General features: G+C 42.4%; 1 protein-coding gene across 11 annotated transcripts in view; it reads right to left on the minus strand.

Annotated features, from left to right (window-relative positions):
* Positions 1-22,091, minus strand: part of cbwd (COBW domain containing) — a 90,565-nt gene that overhangs the window by 32,215 nt on the left and 36,259 nt on the right. For all 11 annotated transcript variants that reach the window (XM_041186627.1, XM_041186628.1, XM_041186631.1 and 8 more), the window contains 3 exons: positions 19,961-20,052; positions 12,808-12,867; positions 11,315-11,352 (listed from right to left, as the gene is read on the minus strand). In XM_041186627.1, the coding sequence (XP_041042561.1) occupies positions 11,315-11,352; positions 12,808-12,867; positions 19,961-20,052 (190 nt within the window). The remainder of the gene's footprint in view (positions 1-11,314; positions 11,353-12,807; positions 12,868-19,960; positions 20,053-22,091) is intronic.

Consider the following 22,091-nt stretch of genomic DNA (forward strand, 5'->3'; position numbering starts at 1 on the left):
ACCAAACGAAACAAGCCCACACACCCTTTCAGTAGAATCAAGTATTAGGAAATAGCTTCTTTCACATTACAGTTTTTATCAGGATCCCAATAAAACAACTTTCTAATAGATTTGTAACTCAAACTTGCACAGTTAAACACTTTGTCATATATTTTGATTTCTTGCTCCCTTCTCCCTTTACTCAACACATTCACTCCTGAAAATACTATTTCCCAAATACTGGCATCCGAGATAAATAGGTTCTTGATTGGTAAGGGGATCCAAGGTTATGGGGAGAAGGCGGGAGAATGGGGTTGAGAAACTTATCAGCCATGATTGAATGGCAGAGCAGACTATATGGGCCGAATAGTCTAATTCCTGCTCCTATGTCTTATGGTCTTATCTCCACCTTGTTCAACTGGCCGTTTTTTTTTTTTATTTTTCATCATTTGCTGCCCATACACACTTACTTCAAGGAATCAAAAATGGGAACCATGACTCATTTTCCTTCCCCATACCTGCCTGGAATGAGATCAGCTAGCAGACCACACAGGCATCTGTTGATCAGCTTATCGTCCAAATGGTTAGTGCAATGGCCAGCAATTGGGGGAGGTGAGGAAAAAGGAGAAGATGGGAGGAAACTGGGGAACAAGAGGAAAAGAAAAATTCAGCAGACAGAAGGGGAACAACTGGAGCAAGGGTGGTGAAAGAACAGGCAGTTGTACAAACCTGCTATTAATTACATAGCTAAGACCATTCTCATGTACAATCTACCCACAGCAGGCATTTGCAAAGTAATCTACACTTGCAAAGAACAATAAAGAAACACAGAAATTGATAGATGACAAATGATCAAGTTCTATCTAATTCACCTTCTACTAACCTGGCAGTTGTGTGGTACACTCATCTGTGCGGTACACTCATCTGTGCCTCATACCACTTTGAAGGGAATTTAAGTTTCCATGACAAAGTTTTGCATTCCCTTCACTGAAACTCTTTGGATCAGGGCTGCCAGTAGGGTTATAGCATGTTGCCTGGTCAGATAGATTGCAGGCCAGACATAGTCATCAAGGTTTCAGACCTCTCTCACCATTTGGACACAAAAGATCAATGTGTGAAGCATTGGGCATTTATCAGGGGCAGTACCAATGGCCAATTTCACAATCAATGAGAGATGCTGCTGGCTGTCTGAATGCTTTAGAGCGTGCGAGGATAACACATGGTCTAGCTACTTGCCACCTCTTAAATGTTGACTATCCCTTCTAGAAGGCTACACTGGCAAAGTGAATGCTTCAACAAAGACATAGTTGAAGGTTCAACAAGAAGAAAATGGAGCACCTGTGCAAAGATTCCAAGCTTCAGTGACATTGTGCTGGAGGCACTAGTCTCAGAGTTGTACTCTAGGAGAGAGGCAATGTTGCCAAAAGAGTCAGGAAGCCCCCATACCATAGTCTCAGAAGGGAATGGGAACAGGTTGCAAGGAAGATAAATGCTCTGAGTCTAGCCCCAAGGCAGCAGTGCTGGAAGTTTAATGACATCACATGCGTGATCAAGGTCAGGAAATTTATCTTCAAAATACCCACCACAGCACCAGCCACTCACACTGCGTAATGCATCACAATCCCCATCACTCACTCAAGTCTCAAGCTTAACATTCATATACTCCACCTCACTCACCTTCCAATGATGCCAATCTTATACCCACCTCTCACTGTCTAACATACCTCCAGCTATTCAGCTATTGAAGGCATATCACCCATACAAAATGCTGCACAGTCACTGACATTATGCCCTATCTTTCCTTCACGACAAGGTGGTCCATAACCTTTAGAAGTACCAGAGAAGTGTCGGGGTGCAAGGGGCACTACGACTCCGTCCACTCGCCCTGATGGAGGAGACGGTACTCCAAATCATGGGGCTGATTGCAAGAGTCTGCAACATAGCACTGATACAATCAAGGATGTCAGTAAGGTACTGCCTTATGCAACTTCTCAACACCCTTCTCTCCCTCATCCTGAGATCTAACATGAAATCAAAGCTGCAGATGCTATGACCATGGACCTCCTGCTTTCCTACTCACCAACCCCGTTCCTCAAACCAACCCTCCCCTTTTGATTTTATGCTTTCAGATACCCAAGATGCCAGTTACAGCTCACGCAGGAGGGAGAGAGCAAACTTACACCAGCGATAAGGAAACACTGTCACTTGTTTTCAACTCATAGCCAACCTTTCAGATAGTGGCACTGCGCATAGCTAAAGAGGGTAGTTTGAAATCAGGATCTGCACTTGATAAGACAATGGGCACAAGTGGGCTACAGCCAGGCCAGGGGGGCAAGGGTGTAGGATGTAGAATCAGTTTGGGTGGAGATAAGAAATAGCAAAGGAAGGAAGTCACTGGTGGGAGTCGTTTATAGGCCCCCTGACAGTAGCTACACAGTAGGACAGAGTTTCAATCAAGAAATAATGGGCACTTTCAAGAACTTACTGCAATAATAGTGGGTAGCTTGAACCTTCATATTGGTTGGACAAATTAACTTGGCAAAGGTAGCCTGGAAGATGAGTTCATAGAGTGTATTTGGGATAGTTTCTTAGAACAATATGTTCTGGAAGCTACCAGGGGCTGGGCTGGGCTATTTTGGACTTGTAACACGTAGTGAGGCAAGACTAAATAAAGACCTCATAGTTTAGGGTCCTCTCGGCAAGAGCGATAATAACATGATAAAATTTCACATTCAATTTGAAAGTGAGAAATAAGGATTTGACACTGGCATCTTAAACTTAAATAAAGGCAATTACAAGGGTACGAAGACAGAGTTGGTGAAATGGACTCGGTAAATAGGTTAAACAGGAAGATGGTAGAGAAGCAGTAGCAGACATTTAAGGAGATATTTCATAACTTTCAATAAAGATATATTACATTTGGAAAGAAAGACTACCAGAAGGATGCACCATCCGTGGCTAACTTAGGAAGTCAAGGATAGCATCAAATTGAAAGAAGAGGTGTACAATGCTGTGAAAATTAGCAGTAGGCCAAAAGATTGGGAAAGTTTTAGGAACTAGCAAAGGATGACTAAAAAAAGGGAGAAATTGGGGTATGAGAGAAAACTAGCAAGAAACATAAAAACAGACAGTAAAAGCTTCTAAAATATATAAAAAGGAAAATAGAAACTAAAGTGAGCATCGGTGCCTGAGAAGTTGAGTATGGGGAATTAATAATGGGGACCAAGGAAATTGCAGACTTTGAATAAGTATTTTGTATCAGTTTTCACAGCGGAAGACACAAAAAGCATCCCAAGAATAGTAGAAAATCAAGAGAAAGGAGCTTAAAATGATCACCATCACTGGAGAACAAGTTAACAGTAATACTAACTCCATGGAAATTAGTGGGGCTTAAAGCTGACAAGTTCTCTGGACCTGATGGCCTGCACCCTCAGGTCTTAAAAGAAGTGGCTGAGAGACAGTGGATGCATTGACTGTAATCTTCTTAAGTTCCCATGATTCTGGAAACGTCCCAGCAGATTGGAAAGCCATAAATGTAAACCTCTGTTCAAGAAAGGAGGGAGATAGAAAGCAGGAAACGATAGGCCAGCTACTCTAACACTTATCATTTGGAAAATGCTAGAATCCATTATTAAAGAGATAGTAGCAGGACATTTAGAAAATCATAATACAATCAGGCAGAGCCAACATGGTTCTGTGAAAGGGAAATGGTTTTTGACAAATTTGTTGAGGGTGTAACAAGCAGGGTGGATAGAACCAGCGGATGCAAGTAGAGAAAAAATTGGCAAATGGGTTATAATGTGGGAGAACGCGAGGCCATCCATTTTGGCAAGAAGAACAGAAAAGCAGAATATTATATAAATGGGAAGAGACTGCAGAATGCTAAGGTACAGAGGAACCTAGGTGTCCTGCTTCATGAATCACAAAAAGTTAACATGCAAGTATAGCAAGTAATTAGGAAGGCAAACAGAATGTTAGCTTTTATTGCTAGGGAGGTAGAGTATAAAAGTAGGGAAGTCTTGCTACAATTGTACAAAGTACTGGTGAGACCACACCTAGAGCACTAAGTACAGCTTTGGTCACCTTACTTAAGGAGGGATAAATTGCATTGGAAGCAGTTCAAAGGAGGTTCATTAGACTGGTTCCTGGGATGAAGGGTTGTCTTATGAGGAAAGGTTGAGCAGGTTGGACCGATACTCATTAAAGCTTAGAAGAACATACAATATTCTGAGGGGGCCTTGACAGGGTAAATGTTGGGTGGCTCTTTCCCCTAATGGGGGAATCTAGAGCTAGGGGGCGCAATTTCAAAATAAGGGGTCTTCCACTTAAGACAGAGATGAGAATGAATTTCTTCTTCAGAGTCTTTGGAGTTCTCTTCCCTAGTGAGCAATCGAGAGGTGCAGCAGACTTGAGGGGCCCAAGGGCTTTCTCTACTCCTATTTCTTATCTTACGATCGTAGTTAGTGTGCCAGCTCACCAGAGGGAAAGGTTGCAGGCCAGTTCTGCTGCAGTAACTCAGATGAGCATCTCGACGTGACAGCCTACAGGAAATGCTGAAGAGCATGCACACAGAGATGCTGAATGCACTGATAGGCCAGTCACAGAGCCTCCTCTGACTATCGAGGCGAACTTAAGTGTCTGGCTCCAATGTGGCATGGGGCTTCCTGCAGAGCTTGGAGACCATTCTTTGCAATGTGGAAGTGGTGGCCAACCAACTTCATGACAGCACTAGGTGACCCAACGTGATGGGGCCTTGAGGCTGCTGTCTCAGCTTCCTTTGCAGCTAAGGCAGAAGCCACACAACATTTTAGTGCTGCAGTGGGAACTCAGAAGGCAGTCAAGAGATCGTCGCTTGTTGCCACACAAGCCAGCTTGCTTCCAAGCAGGCTCAGATTAATGCTATCAAGGCTGCAGGTTACATTGTTCAAAGAAGCATACAGGCTCTCACAGCTGTCCAGCAATATGGGCTCCAGCAGACTGCTGAGACGCTTCCCAGGGGTGGAGTGGTTGTGGCTCCAAGGAGCATAAACATGCACTCCTTTCTCAAGGTGACAGCATTCATCCTTCCAGCACTGCCACTCCACCAGTGCTCTTGTTGCTGCCTCTCAGCTAGCCAGCCCAGACTACTGCAACCCAGGCTGAGGTGGTGCAAACCAAAGCCAGGCTCTCAAGGGCCAAAAAGGTGCTCAATGTCATCCTGCAAGGCCAACTGCAGACTCCACCAATGAAGGTCAGCAGCCATCCACCAGCCATGCTGCAGGCAACTGGAGTGGCACTGCACTGAAGTACCCACAAGGCAAGCACGAAGAGAATGCCCAAAAGTGAATGGTTCATTTCTGTTTGCATAGTTGGATCTATTGTTGGATAAAGATGTCGTAGAAAGATTTCTGTTGGTAGTTTTCATTGTTGGATGGTGGGTAAGGAAATGCTGTGATGGTGCATCCCACGTGCCGGGCAACAGTGGGTCCACGTTGGCATGGGAAAGTTGTTTCACTGAAATTGGAACCTGATAATCTGCTCTCTCACAGCTTGTCAGGTAACAAGGGGTCCAGGCTGCCTCTCCCAATCACAAACAGACATGGTAGCTTGGTCTCGGAGCAGCCAACCTTGGGGCAAGATGAATGCATTGTGGCTGCTGTCACGATAGTGGGCATTCGCTGACAATATATTGTGCATGGTCGCACACCAACTGCACATTTATGGAGTGGAAGTCCTAGAGATTCCTAAACCCTTCCCCACTGACATGGGTGGGTCGGGGGAAGGTTTACAAAGGCACATGCATGCATTTGACAGTGGCTTGTAACTTTGTGAATCCTATGATCCTGGTAAAGCCATACTCCCTTTGTCTTTTGTACACGAAAAGCTAATGAACTGCCCTTGTCTGAAGTATATGGCCTTGGAGACCCCCCAGATGCTCCAATGGGTGTAATACTGGGGAATGTTGCCGACATCTGTTGCTGACCCAGAGGCATAAAAATTGAAGGCAATGATGACCTTGAGGCATCAACAGGGGCGTCCTTGCCCTGTTGTTAGGCTCCAGGTCAAGTTGAAGGGAGTGGTGCAGTTCAGTGACCATCTCCTTATTGAACATGAATCATCTCAGGGATTGCTCGAGTGAGGTGTAGGCATGAATAATGCTCTTGAAAAGTCCTTGGTGGGTCGAGCCTTCTGTGCCTCCTCACTCCTCGCAGAGCTTCACCTCTCCACATCCTCAGCTCTATTTCCTGGACATGTTGCAGATCGACAGGCACTGCCAGCACAGCTCCCACATCTGGGCCAGGTATTCCTCTGTCCTCTAACTATATGCAACAGCGTTCAAAAGCCTACTCCAAACTAAAAGTACATGCTTCCACAAAGTCAACATTTGCAGAAGTAAGTCAAAAGCACCTCACCTGCAACTTGCTGATTGGTACTTTACAAAGCACTGGCAAAGGGTCAATCTGCAGCCAAATGTTTGGTCTTTGCTGAGTGACATGCGAATTTGTTGAATGAATCTGCACAGTCAAAATTTGGCAAATGGGCATCACATCAGCCGGTGTGGCTGTGTGATGTCATGATCTTGCCAATTCCACTGGTTCCGGTTTTTGCAGGGGAAACCCACGCGAGAGCCCTTCTCAAGTTGGTGCACTGCGTGGGCTGTACCAGGAGCAGTTGGCAGTGCAGTGTGCACTCGAAGGAGGGAGCACCTCCAGTGGAAGATAGCCAACTAGAATGCAAGATCTGGGCAAGCCATGGGAAGCTTATATCAGGTTGGGCTTTGGATACTGGGGGAATATGATGATAAAATTAAAAATGCTCAAGATCAAGAAAACAACGACAGTACCAAAAAAGATTCAAAACTCATGTTTACCAAGATGTCCACCAGAAAGGATTCTGGGGAGGAAGAATTGCTGCACAGCCACTCAGTGTCCAGAGTGAGAAACTGCAGGCAGACTCAAACCCAGCATTTCAACAGGGAATGACAAAGGGGTAACGTGGTAAGCAGAAGAAAAACTTATTAGATCACTATTTCCAGACATCACAGGCAATTAGATATAATGGATGTAAAGTTTCAGTTTAGACTGAAAATCCATAACCAAGGTAAACAGGTTATACCAATTTTCATATATTTATAACGTTAAAAATGGTACAAAAGGCAAGGAACTTTTGGCTGATCACCTCTGTGGAAGGCATGAATTTTTCATTAGGATATATTCCCACAAGCACAAACAAGCATAATTCATGTATGAGCCAAAGTAGGGAAAATCATCAGCTGTGATCTGATTTTCATCTGATGTGTGCGGAGTTCCACACACAGCCACATCAGGTATTTTGCACAAGAATAAGTAATAAGTGGGACAGAAGTTATGGTGAGGTGACAGTGCAGTCAAGGAGGTAGATATTGATGATGGGTGAGTGGTAGAAAGTTGGAAGAATTTAGGAACGAGAGTTCGTCTTTATTCTTTCATGGGATGCGGGCTTCGCTGGCTGGGTCAGCATTTATTGCCCATCCCTAGTTGCCCTTGAGAAGATGGTGAGCTGCCTTCTTGAGATGCTGCAGTCCATGGGGTGTGTGTACACCCACAAAGCTGTTAGGAAGGGAGTTCCAGGGTTTTGACCCAGTGACAGTGAAGGAACTACGATATATTTCCAAGTCAGGGTGGTGAGTGATTTGGATGGGAACTTCTAGATGGTGGTTTTCCCATCTATCTGCTGCCCTTGTCCTTCTAGATAGTAGTGGTCGTGGGTTTGGAAGGTGCTACCTAAGAAGCCTTGGTGAATTCCTGCAGTGCATCTTGTGGATGGTACATACTGCTGCTACTGTGCGTCAGTGGTGGAGGGAGTGAATGTTTGTGGATGTGGTGCCAATCAAGTGGGCTGCTTTGTCCTGGGCGGTGTCAAGCTTCTTAACTGTTGTGGAAGCTGTGTTCATCCAGACAAGTGAGGAGTATTCCATCACACTCCTGACTTGTGCCTTGTAGATGGTGAACAGGTTTTGTGGAGTCAGGAGATGTGTTACTCGTCACACAGAGGACCTGCTCTTGTAGCCACAGTATTTATATGGTTAGTCCAATTCAGTTTCTGGTCAATGGTAACCCCCAAGATGTTGATAGTGGGGTATTCAGTGACGGTAATGCCATGGAACGTCAAAAGGCGATGGTTAGATTCTCTCCTGTTGGAGATGGTTATGCCTGACACTTGCATGGTGTGATTATTACTTGCCACTTGTCAGCAAGCTTGGATATTGTCCAGGTCTTGTTGCATTTGGACATAGACTGCTTCATTGATGAAGCAGCTGAAGATGATTGGGCTGAGGACACTACCCTGAGGAACTCCTGTGGTGATGTCCTGGAGCTGAGATGACTGACCTCCAACAACCACAATCATCTTCCTTTGTGCTAAGTATGACTCCAACAAGCAAAGAGTTTTCCCCCGATTCCCACTGACTCCAGTTTTGCTATGGCTCCTTGATGCCACACTCTGTCAAATGATGCCTTAATGTCAAAGGCAGTCGCTCTCACCTCACCTTAGGAGTTCAGCTCTTTTGTCCACATTTGAACCAAGGCTGTAATGAGGTCAGGAGCTGAGTGGCCCTGGTGGAACCCAAACTGGGCATCAGTGAGCAGGTTATTGCTAAGCAAGTGCCGCTTGATAGCACTGTTGATGAGCCCTTCCATTACTTTACTGATGATGAAGAGTAGACTGATGGGGCGGGTAATTTGCCATGTTGGGTTTGTGTATAGGACAGACCTGGGCAATTTCCCACATAGTCGGGTAGGTACCAGTGTTGTAGCTGTACTGAAACAGCTTGGCTCGGGACTTGGCAAGTCCTGGAGCACAAGTCTTCAGCATTATTGCCAGAATATTGTCAGGGCCCATAGCCTTTGCAGTGCCTTCAGCCATTTCTTGATATTACGTGGAATGAATCGAATTGGCTGAAAACTGGCATTTGTGATGCTGGGGACCTCCAGAGGAGGCCGAGATAGATCATCCACTCAGCACTTCTGGCTGAAGATTGTAGCAAATGCTTCAGCCTTATCTTTTGCACTGATGTGCTGGGCTCCTCCGTCATTGAGGATGGGGATATTTGCGGAGCCTCCTCCTCCTCCAGTGAGTTATTTAATTGTCCACCTCCATTCACGACTGGACGTAGCAGGTCAGCAGAGCTTGGATCTGATCCATTGGTTGTGGGATCACTTAGAACTGTTTATCACTTACTACTTATGCTGTTTGGCAAATAGTCCTGCGTTATAGCTTCACCATGTTGACACCTCATTTTAAGTATGCCTATTGCTGCTCCTGGCATAACTTCCTGTACTCTTCATTGAACTAGGGTTGATCTCCTGGCTTGATGGTAATGGTAGAGTGGGGTATATGCTGGGCCATGAGGTTATATGAGGTGCTCGAGTACAAATCTGGCCCACAGCACCTCATGGATGCCCAGCTTTGAGCTGCTAGATCTGCTCAAAATCTATCCCTTTTAGCATGGTGGTAGTGCCACGCAACACGATGGAGGGTATCCTCAATGTGAAGGAGGGACTTTGTCTCCACAAGGACTGAGCGGTGGTCACTCCTACCGATACTGTCTCGGACAGATGCATCTGCAGCAGGTATGTAGATGAAAATGATGTCAAGTATGTTTTTCCCTTCTGTTGGTTTCCTCACCACCTGCCGTAGACCCAGTGTAGCAGCTATGTCCTTTAGGATTTGGCCACCTCGGTCAGTACTGGTGCTACCGAGCCACTCTTTGTGATGGACATTGAAGTCCCCCACCCAGAGTACAATCTCAGTGCTTCCTCCAAGTGGTGTTCAACATGGAGGAGCACTGATTCATCAGCTGAGGAAGGGCGGTACATGGTAATCAGCAGGAGGTTTCCTTGCTTATATTTGACCTGATACCATGAGACTTCATGGGGTCTGGAGTCGATGTTGGGGACTCCCAGGGCAACTCCATAGTGACTGTATACCACTGTGCTGGGTCTGCCCTGCTGGTGGGACAGGACATACCCAGGGATGGTGAAGGTGGTGTCCGGGGCATTATCTATAAGTATAATTCTGTGAGGATGACTACATCAGGCTATTGCTTGACCAGTCTGTGAGACAGCTCTCCCAATTTCGGCACTAGCATCCAGGTGTTAGTAAGGAGGACTTTGCAGGGTCGACAGGGCTCAGCTTGCCATTGTCATTTCCGGTGCCTAGGTCGATGCCAGGTGGTCCATCCATTTTCATTCCTCAGTTGCAACTGAGTGGCTTGCTAGACCATTTCAGAGGGCATTTTGAGAGTCAACCACATTGCTGTGGGTCTGGAGTCACGTGTAGGCCAAACCAGGTAAGGACGACAGATTTCCTTCCCTAAAGGACATTAGTGAACCAGATGGGTTTTTATAACAATTGACAATGGTTTCATGGTCATCGTTAGACTTTTAATTCCGGATTTTTATTGAATTCAAATTCCACCATCTGCCGTGGCGGGATTTGAACCTGGGTCCCCAGAGCATTACCCTGGGTCTCTGGATCACTAGTCCAGCGACTATGCCAAGGCCTCCCCCAGTTGCAGAGTGCAAGGATATGGTGATTGAAGACTGCTACTGATGATGGAACAACAAGGGGCTGGGGTGTCTAAAAAGTAGAGTACTATCAGAAAAGCAGAGGCCCTGTGCTGAGGAGAGCACACTTGCCTGTGACCATGCCTGCAAAAATTTGCATATGTGTTTAAACATTTAACGCCAAATGCTGATGCTGGGATGGGACCCAACGGAGTTTTAGATTATATGGAAATTTATGTATAGTGCAGCCAGAAAGCCAGCAGTGAGTGTACTGTAAAAGTAAAGGCATGAGCAGAAGAAGACATGGATGAGGGCAATGAGAGTGAGATGATGACACAAGTGGCCAATGTTATTGATGTGTAAGTATCTGATATGGTAACATATTACAGGTAGATTTTAAAGCTCAACACGGGATTGGAGGTCACAAAGTCAGAAAGGAGAATGGAACTGGCACTCAACATGCAAATTCCTATTGGCCTTGTTTACCCAAAGACACTGAAGCTAATTGTAATTTTGCAATACTACTTTGGCCGAGATCAGCTAACTCAGCATAGACTGGCAATCAAACATTAGGCCTTCTCATTCTCTACAGGTTAATTACTCAATGGGCTAAATCAGAGGAACATTTGTCATGAGCTATAAACTGGATTTTACCAAAGGCATTGTAACAATACTTTGGAAGCATCAAGTTGTACACGTAGATGTCTGCAATCTATGAGAAAAACAATAGTTGGGGGCAAAACAGGCATGCATTTCTCAATTTCCCATGATCCAGAAAGTTCAAAATATTATAAAACACTAAGTATTACCTGCATTCCATATTTTGCATCAACAACAGAAATAATACCTGTAAGGGAACAAATATTTCAATTGTTTTCATGCCATTATTTGGTGCTCTATTTATTTAATTGGAAATACATTGCATAAACTGAAAGCGTTTTCACAGGGGAAAATTTTATTAGTATAAACTCTGAATTTCCTTAGAATAGTGCTATTTTCTGGTCCCCATGCATCCTTTATGAGAAAAAGAACAATATTTGCTTTTGCAGTGAATTGTTCAACCAAGTATTTTGACTATAAAATGGGGTTGGTTTACATATCAAAACATTAATCTCAAGTCATTTCTCTTCGAACAGTAGTGGCACTCTCAACTTTGCATCAGGAAGCTGAGTTCAAGTCCCACTGCACAGAATTGAGCACACTGTCTCAGCTGACACTACACTACAGTATTGAGGGAGTGTTGCCTTTCAGGAGTTTCCATTTTCCAAGTGAGACATTAAACAAGGTCCTCTCAAGTTGAAATAAAATACCCTCGAGCACTAATCAAAGAAATGCAGGAGTTTTCTCCTGGTGTCTTGGCCGACATTTATTCCTCAATCAACACCACCAGAATAGATTATCTGCTCATTTAACTCATTGCTATTTGTGTGCATTTGATGTGCAATAGTTTGTTACTTGGATGCAATGGTGTTCTCACATACCTGCTGCCTTTGTCCTTCTCAATGTTGGAGGTTGTGGATTTGCCGTGCTGTTGAAGAATTCTTTACGAGTTGCTGCAATGCATTTTGCAGATAGTACACACTGCAACCACGTGGTTGTTTAAAACGAAGTGGACTTCTCTGTTCCTGTGTGGTGTTGATATTTTTCAGTGCTGTCATGGTTGCACCCGCCCAGGCATGTGAATGTTCCAATGCACTCCTGACTTGTGCCTTGCCAACTCTACCTCACCTAACTCCTGCACTGTCACTAAATTATCTGACTGCTTGACCAACACCCAATACTAAATGAGCAGAAATTTTCTCCAATTAAATATGGGGAACACCCAAGTCATTTTCTCCGGTTCCCACTGCAAACTTTGTTCCCTGGCTACTGATTGCATCCCTCCCTCAGGAACAGTCTGAGGCTGAACAACTGTCTAGCGTTAATCCCATAACTGGCTCCTCCAGGTTATGGACCAATGGGAGTGGTCACATATACAGAATGATTTTTTTCTTCAAATAATATCACTAGCAGAATCAGCTGCAGAGTACTGCAACATAATATTTATGATTCTACAAATGTTATTTTGTAAGGTAGGCAAAATCAGAGATAATGCTAAGAGCTTTAGGAATCTTTTTTAATGTCTTAGTAGGTAAACGGAAAATTACAGACTGGCAATCAAAAGAATCCATGTGAAATGGTCTCAGTCAATTTACACAAAGGCTTAGCTTCTAAGTTATCGAGGCCTTTTTGCAGGCTTCGTGAATCATGTTAAAACTTATAACTTACAATAAATGAATACAGAAATCATTTAAAATCCTACCATCAAGATAAACATCGCTCCCTAATTCTGCATCAACCCAAAACATGGTGGAAACAGCACCTGTTGGAAGGAAAGAAGGAATTAAATTACAACAGAACATCATTACTTCTTAAATTATAAACATGCAGTTGCATTGTAATAAGACGTTTTTATATTAGGTCTATGATTATTTTTTTTCCACCTCTCGTCTCATTTTGAACATTATTTTTTCTATTCTGTTCATGTATTAACCAATGCAATTCAAAGGCACACCAGAGTGGCACAGTTTTTGTGGTTCTTTCATTTTTGTCTTTTTCTCCCAGAGATAAATACCTTATCTCTTTACACACTAGGGATCATTTTAGAAAGCTCTGCTGCCAGCACAGATGATCTGATCAATAATTTTATAAGCTTCCCTGCTGAAGAGTCAACTCTTCACTTTCCAACATTGAAATCCTCCTGCAGTGGCAGCATAGTTCTGTAAGGTATACTATCATGTACAAAGACATACTTATCTTTGGGAGGAAAAGAGAAAAAAAAACATGATTAAGTATGTTCACTGCTTTACCCACAAGTAAACCAAATGATTTGCTATGCATAATTAACAAGCTGGAAGGATAAATGAATGATGCATGGCCCCACCTACATTGTCAGGTAGTTTATTTGTATATAAACCATGGAGTCCTACTCAAAAACAGAATTACCTGGAAAAACTCAGCAGGTCTGGCAGCATCGGCGGAGAAGAAAAGAGTTGACGTTTCGAATCCTCATGAGTCCTCTGTCGAAGGGTCATGAGGACTCGAAACGTCAACTCTTTTCTTCTCCGCTGATGCTGCCAGACCTGCTGAGTTTTTCCAGGTAATTCTGTTTTTGTTTTGGATTTCCAGCATCCGCAGTTTTTTTTTGTTTTTATCATGGAGTCCTACTATTTATCTTGCAAGACCTACATCTTGGCTGATTCTTTAATCACTTAGGTTAATTTTCAAAACTTGTGACAACATAATGGCTTACTTCCCAGAAGCTTACTGGGACAGAAATGTTTCACACATTGCAATACAGAGTTGCTCAATACCTTGATGTGTTTGCTAAGAGGATTAAGGGTGTCATTAAATTGGAGATACACACTGCTAACAGGCCCAGGCTCCACTGATAGCACCTACAGTGCTGCCTGCTAATGACAAAGAAACTTCATGCATGTGTGGAAGAAAGCACATGCAGAGTTCTGTTCACCACTTAGCTTATAGTGTTGGCAGAACCTGAAATGCAACAAACGTTCTCTGTCGACATTAAAGCACTCAAAATTAGTCTGTAAAGTTCTGTGGGCCATCCAGGTACTTATTTTTAAAATGTGGTTCATTACCAAGCTGGAATTAAACTACAACTGGTGCAAAAGCTAATGCAAAATTATCCCTGAGCTTCAATGCCTTTCTGAGGTTCAGATCTCCTGCTTCCATGTCATACAGCCAGTTTCACATGGATATCTGAGACCACTTTATAATCAACGCTAAGGTTAAGTGAATATGTGCACAATGCCTTTCATTGGGCTTTTTGTAACATTTGAATTTTTCTTCTATTTCACCCAGAAAATGTTCTGATTTTTGTGCCTGTGTCAGCGCCAAGGATGAATCTCCTAAGTGAGCCTGCAAACCATAGTACATGCTAACAATGCAAAAAAATCTGGTAAAGGGACACAGTCCAGAGTCAAAGAAACAATCCTTGTAACTGTAATTTATTCATTGGAAGTGGCTCAAGTCCTCTCACATTCCCTTAGCCTTTGAATAACAATAGATGGATCATATATACCGAGAGTCAGGTTTTGTTGAAGCAGCTCTCACAGACATTTGATTTGCACCTCCTTAGGCATGAAGATAAAGTGTTAGAGAATGCTAAGTATAGGGAAAACTCTGCACTGTTCAGAAATTACTGAAAATTGAGTATTAGAGAACACTAAGTATAGGGAAAACTGCACCAGTGTTCAGAAATTCTGGCCAGCTGCAGAATTTATTTGGAATTCCCATTTTTGTAAAATGAATATTTGGTTAGAGTGAAAGGTGCTCCATCTGACTGCTGTGTTCCGGTCCTAAAGTTGGCTGATATTTCAAAGCTGTTTAAATAAAATGCTGCTCAGTTTCATCAGTTCTCATCTGGGTTGCTAGATGGAGCATTCATCTATAAAAATAAAATAAAGCATGAAATCCTTCCTAGTTCTTGTAATACTATGATGCCTGAACCAGCATCCACACACAAAAATTTTGCATGTAAAATTTAGTCTACACTTCGAGCCTTCACTGCCATTTTCACACTGGGAGAGGGTTACTGAATATATTTCTCTGCCTAGGCATGAGGCTGTCAATTAACCTCTACTTCCAGAGATCCACATGATTGGAGCTCAGCGCAGACAATTGGATGAAGGTGCTGTATCATGGTACATGGTTGGCTTTTGTATCCTGCTGGCCAAACATTAGGAATGACACTATAAACCTGCATCACTCTGCCACGTGCTTTAATGATTGAATAAACAGTCAGACAGAATTTTATCCATCATAAATGTACCACACATTATTTCTTAGCGATTTTAAATAAAACAAGCCAAAGAAATGTAAATATCCTCCACACAGTTCAATAGATGTTTCAAGAACATGTAATAACATTCTATCCCTACACACAGTCCACAAATTTTCACCTCTATAGTTTTCACTGAAACATCTGCTCGTTGCTACAGCTGACAGGGTGGGGTCTTTTTGACACTCAAACGCTATCCTAATTCTTAACCCCCATAAGATGAATGCTCCAACTAGCAACCCAGATGGGAACTGATGAAACTGAGCAGCATTTTATTTAACAGCTTCGAAATATCAGCCACCTTTAGGGCTGGAACACAGTAGTCAGATGGAGCACCTTTCACTCTAACCAAATATTCATTCTACAAAAATGGGAATCCCAAATGCAGCTGGCCAGCATTTCTGAACACTGTGCAGAGTTTTCCCGATACTTAGTGTTCTCTAATACACAGTTTCAATTTCATTAAACATTCATTTTAATAGTTCTTTTTAAACTCACTGACAATGTGTTTCATACTGACATGCATGTTTGAAATATCTAATTTTTATGTCAATGCTGAAACTGGTGAAGGAATTGCTAGGATTAAGAGATAATGTTTGGGCCAGTGGTTTGTTCACTTCAAAGAGCTAGACAATAATTGAAGGATTCAAGGACAACATACATTTGCAAAAAAAAAAAAAATTGGTGATTTTTTTTCCTCCCTCATTGAAATGAGTAAATGGTATAAGTATAAACAAGGCTGTAAAAACCATTGTCAGGTGATACAGTGGAAATAAAATGCTTTGGATTATAAAATTAAATTGACTATATGAAGACCACAGCTTTCAAAAAAATTGATATTAGAAATCATAATTTTTTGACATGTCCTGAGGTGACAGCTGTTGGTAAACCACAAACTATAAATGAAAAGTATTTTTATTTTTTGAAGAATAATGACATGTCTAGCTGACAAAATGAAATACTTGGGGGAAATAAAACACTGATAACTGAACTCATTTTGTTAATGTCCAAACCTTTCTACCTGAACTGACAAGACACTGACCTGGCATATCATTCCCTGTTGGCAACAAAAGATCTGTCAGTTCTTTACAATGCTTGCTCATCCGAGATAGTACACGGCACAAAAACTCTAATGACTGCCTGATCTGTATTGATTTTTTTCCCCAAGCTTAATAGTTTTCCTATTTTGTGAAATGGGATTTGCAAGCTATGGGATCCAAATCAATGTGCTTTATTTTAAGGTAAGTTAACATAGCATGGCAATTACTCATTGAATTTCCTCTTGCTAGGTTCTTTATGTTGAATAACCAAAATCGCAATAAAATCTCAAAATATTTTTTTGATTTAAAAACAAACCAGGTCCATATATTACTAGAAAGAATTTCCACCCTACCCTTAATAAAGAATATTACTGTGGGGGTTGTGTGTGTGTGCAAAAGAGAGAGAGAGACTAATTTAATTAGACTGAAGACAGTCAGACTGCAAGGTTCAAATCATCAAAGGGTTCGGAGTAAAGCAGCCATTTTGAAGTGGAAATAAGTGAGCTAAGATAGGATACCAGTGGATACAGCATGAATAGGAATTTACATTAGGAGATAAACGAGGAGTGAATTTTTTGGTATTGAATTTCCAAGAGAGAAAAAAGGAAGTTTTACAACTGGCAAAAGTCATAAATAAATAAAAGCAAAGTTATTTTGTTTATTTTTCCCAAAAGTGGTGGCCATGAAGACAATATGAAAGATTTTTAGATTCTGGGAAAGGTAACTTTCATAAGAAAGTTAAAAACAATAGGTTTAAAGATGAAAGAGAAAGAAATGTATTTAAGGAAAAATTGAAAGCTGTATGAGGTGTGTGTGGCCATGTGATCTTGAAGAGAGTGTTGTGCGAGCACTGTCTTATGAAGGAAGCAGCTTCTAGCCACCCCAGAGACGTGTCTAGTTGTTCGAGACAGCAAGGTTTTGCTACAACCCTTGGCTTTCCATTGTCAAGTGAGTGGGAAGGGAAAGAGAGAAGTTTGTGAAATACCTCCCTTTTAATCACAGCGGGTGACTTGCGGTAATATTACTGGATGTTCTATAGATTAAGAATCTATAGGGCCTGTTGCCTGGAAAAGGGTGTTTATTTGTGAGGCCAGCTAAGTAGAAATCCTTTAGGAATTGTTATAAGACTAAATGTAACTGTGTAACTATAATCTTGTGTGTTTTAAGTTTTCTTTTCTTTTGTTAATAAATGTTTTAATTTAATATTTGAAATCTCCAAAAGTGACTTCGGTACACATACCTTCTCGTAACAAATACAAATTGCAAAATCGTTGTGATAGCCTGACCAAGTTTCCCTTTGGGATTTGGTCAACCCGGCCAATACCACCTGCCATATCATAACAATAGTTGCCTCTAGTGATTTCATAGGTTTATAGATGAAACTCCCCTTATTTTTATTTCCTCTCCCTTCTCCCAGAGTGAAAGATGCAAACTACGAGTTTGTAGCCATTACTGAGGTTGGTAGCACTGTAGATGGAGCATCAACATACATTTAGAGAGATTAAGAATTTCAAAATTTGATTCTCTGCTTCTCATTAGAGCCATACCAAATAGGGAGTGGCCAGTAGGAAATGCAGATTGGAACACAATATTGATTATGGTTTCCAGACCATGGCCACTGCCCAATCTAATAGCTGTTATTAGATCAGTCATCCAGTGGGACAACAGATCCAAGGTGCTGTGGATTTATGATGGTTGGCCTCCTTGTGCTCAATGCTGCTGTCACTCAGACAGCAGCACGTCAGGACTCCAGCAGTCCCCCCTCAGAGCGTTATGTCTATGTACGGTGGTGGGTGAGATCAAGCTGCCCAGGAGCATCCACCAAAGATCCTGCCAGCAGCAAATCCATCTCAGGTGGCAGCTGTCATGAGCTAAGGAATACATCAGTGTCAAGATCCTTTTGTCAGCATGAGGAGACATCTACCTCTCTTGCTATAGGTTCCCAAGGGGCATCTAGCTGCACTCCTCAGATCGGAGAATGATGGACACAATTGGGAATGAGTAGGAAGCATGGTGCTAGGAATAAGAAATAAAATAAATGACATTTGGAATACACCAATATCTTCTTTTTTTATTTCCGGCTTTGATTATTGTTTTGGAAGGGAAGCAATCATTTGCAGTGGTTGCCTTAACTCAAGTGATGCTTCATGGCAAAATTCTATTGGGTGAAGATCTGTTGGGTGTCATTTAGTAGGATGGACAGAAGGTAAAGCTGAGATGCTGTAGTTTTAGTCGATGAAGAAATACGGCAGAATCTACACGAGGATGTCTTGATTAAGGGCATGGTCTTGCTTGCATCATAGGCAGCCTGTTTGTCTCGGAAATGTTGCCCATTTCCACTCACATGAACAGTTGCTCAGTTGGCATCTTCAGTGCCATGTGCATGCCATGGCACCCACGAGAACTCAGTTATCCTGTATTAGTCCTGACCTCTGTGATTGTTTGGCTTGGGGATGATGTCAAAGTGAACTCATTTGGCTGCTCTATGAAAGAAGGTTTTCATCAGCTCTCTGTGCATACCTGACAGCTCTGAAACCATAAAAAATGGTAACTATTGTCACAGGCAGAACATTTGTGGCAATAGGGCAAGTATGGAAATTGTGCGCTGAAGATACCCAGTGACATCCTTGGTAGTCCACAGCCATTGAATACACAGCTCCTCAGAGGGGCGCACATACCTGGTGGGCCATGTTGTCTGATTCTCTTGAACATGGCACACTGCTACAGCAGTTTCTTTATTATGATCGCATAGAGTGATCTTCCATGGGGAAGGTTTGCCCGTGTGTTATTTGGGAGTATGGGGAAATCAAGGGTCCCAAATTATTTTTCAGGGAAGGAAGGAAAGCACTCCAACAAAATGAATTGCAGGTATCAGTGACTAAAAAACGAAGGAGTTAAAAAAAATTCTCTTGAAGCTAATAATCAATAAAGACAGACTGACCAACTCCTTGCTATTGCTTGCCTGAAGTGTAGGGAGAGATGCTGGAACTGCTTCTTTTGGTCATAGAGTTACACTGATTGCAGGGACAATGTAAACACAGGAAATTTCTGTTTATTTCAAAAAGTACAGGGAAGCAAATAAGACCTGAGTGGTTTTGACGGTCATAAGATTGGCATGGTTAAAAAGACTCAGGAAATTTGCATTCAACACAATGACAGTGCATAGGCAGGATATTGCAAAAAGTTGATTTTATCAGTATTTTTCAGCATTCAAAATGACCTCACAACAGCACAACTGTCATGTCACGTATTCCAATAGAATATTTTACATTCATCATTTTGGTAACAAATGCTTTTCCTGAAGCCTGTATTTATGACAACACTGTGCAGTCTTTTTTTCCTACAATAGTCCTCCTGAATGGGTGTGACCAAAAAATAAAATAATACCTGATACTTAGGTAAATGGGTCATAGATGTTAAGTCCACTTGAAATACCACAGTCCCATTGCAAAGCATTTCTATTACCCAACTGTCAATTTTCTGAATGAGGGAATAAATTAGTGATCAGATTCCAACAGATGTAATAACTGTCAGCTGCTGTCTTCCATATTTTTGTTTTAATGTGACATTACCTGGATCAGCCAATCCAGTAGTTTCCAGTAGGATGTAGTCAAACTTGCCTTTCTTCTGCATGAGGTTTTCAATGGCTTTCAAACCGTTGTCTCTGTGTAGAATAATATTTTTTTAAAATTAGCATCCATGACTGACTCAGGTTCTTCAAACACTTGTATGCTTAGGAGAGATGGAACTGAATTGTTTGCCATTAATATTTACTAATAAAAATACAAAAACATAGCTGGGATGCTAAAACACCACAATGGAATGTTGCTTTGCATCTCAGACTGGTTTATATGTAACCTCCACCCCAATTTTAACTTCCCCCATTGATGGAAACTGGCCATAGAATCATAGAAAAGCTATGGTGCAGAAAGAGGCCATTCAGCCCATTTTGTCTGCACTAGCCAAAAAGGAAAAAAAAGAAACCAGCCGCTCATTCTAATTCCACTTCCCAGCACCTGGCCTGTTGCCTTGCAGGTTACAGCATTTCAGATGCAGATCCAGGTACCTTTTAAATGAGTTGAGCATTTCAGCCTCAAACACCAACTTAGGCAGTGAATTCCAGATGCCCACTACCCTCTAGGTGAAAAAGATTTTCCTCATGTCCCCTCTAAACCTTCTACCAACCACCTTAAATCTATTCCCTCGGTAACTGTCCCCTCAACAAGCAGAAACAGGTCTTTCCTGTCTACCCTATCTAGGCTCCTCATAATTTTGTACGCCTCAAATAGGTCACCCCTTAGCCTCCTCTGTTCTAAGGAAACAACCCTGGACTATCCAATCTCTCCTCATAGCTGCAATTTTCAAACCCTGGCAACATTCCTCTAAATCTCCTTTGCACTCTCTCAAAGCAATTATGTCCTTCCTGTAATGTGGTGACCAGAACTGTACACAAAATTCTAACTGTGGCCTAACCAGTGTTTTATACAGTTCCATCATTACATCCCCGCTTTTGTATTCAATACCTCGCCCAATAAAGGAAAGCATCCCATATGCTTTCTTGATCACCTTGTCCACCTGTCCTGCCCCCTTCAAGGGCCTGTGGACATGCACTCCAAGGTCTCTCATTTCCTCAACTCCTCTCAATAGCTTCCCGTTTATTGAGTATTCCCTCGGTTTGTTTGCCCTCCCCAAATTACCTCACATTTTTTCGGATTGAATTCCATTTGCCACTTCTCCACTCATTGAACCAAACCATTGATATCATTCTGGAGTCAACAGCTATCCTCTTCACTATCAACTACATGGCCAATTTTTGTGGCATCTACAAAGTTCCCAATCATGCCTCCCACATTTAAGTCTAAGTTTAACTCATTAATATATACAACAAATAGCAAGGGCCCCAACACTGAGCCCTGTGGAACACCACTGAAAACCATTTTCCATTCGCAAAAATATCCATTGACCATTACCCTTTGTTTCTTGTCACTGAGCCAATTTTGGATCCAACCTGCCACCGTCCCCTGTATCCCATGAGATCTCACTTTCCTGACTGGTCTGCCATGTGGGACCTTGTCAAATGCCTTAATGAAACCCATGTAGACAACATCCACTGCACTATCTTCATCAATCCTCCTTGTTACTTCCTCAAAAAATTCTATTAAATTAGTAAGACACGATCTTCCTCTAACAAAACCAGGCGACTATCCCTGATCAATCCGTGTCTAAGTGACAGTTTACCCTGTCTCTCTTAATTGTTTCCAATAATTTCCCCACCACCGACGTCAGAGGCTGACCAGCCTATAATTTCTTGGCCTATCCCTTGCACCCTTTTTAAACAACGGTACAACGTTCACAGACCTCCAATCCTCTGGGACCTCACTTCTTTCTAGTGAGGATTGAAAAATTATCTTGCGAGCAAATGCTATTTCCTCCCTCGCTTCCTTCAACAGCCTGGGATACAATCCATCTGGGCTTGGTGATTTATCCAGCTTCAAGGACAGGAAAAAAGTAGACAATATCAACACCCTACTCAAGAATGGTAAAAGATATGAAGCCATAGTTGCAGGTAAGCAACAACTGTTGGTGAAGGAACCAAAGTACCAAGACACTGCAAATCACGTGGAAAATGTGGTTTTATACACCAGCCACTGAACTGTCCTGCATTTCGAGACCACTGCAAGGCGTGCAGTCTGAAGGGGCATT

This window comes from Carcharodon carcharias, chromosome 4, assembly GCF_017639515.1.
Source record: "Carcharodon carcharias isolate sCarCar2 chromosome 4, sCarCar2.pri, whole genome shotgun sequence".
NCBI classification, from domain to species: domain Eukaryota; kingdom Metazoa; phylum Chordata; class Chondrichthyes; order Lamniformes; family Lamnidae; genus Carcharodon; species Carcharodon carcharias.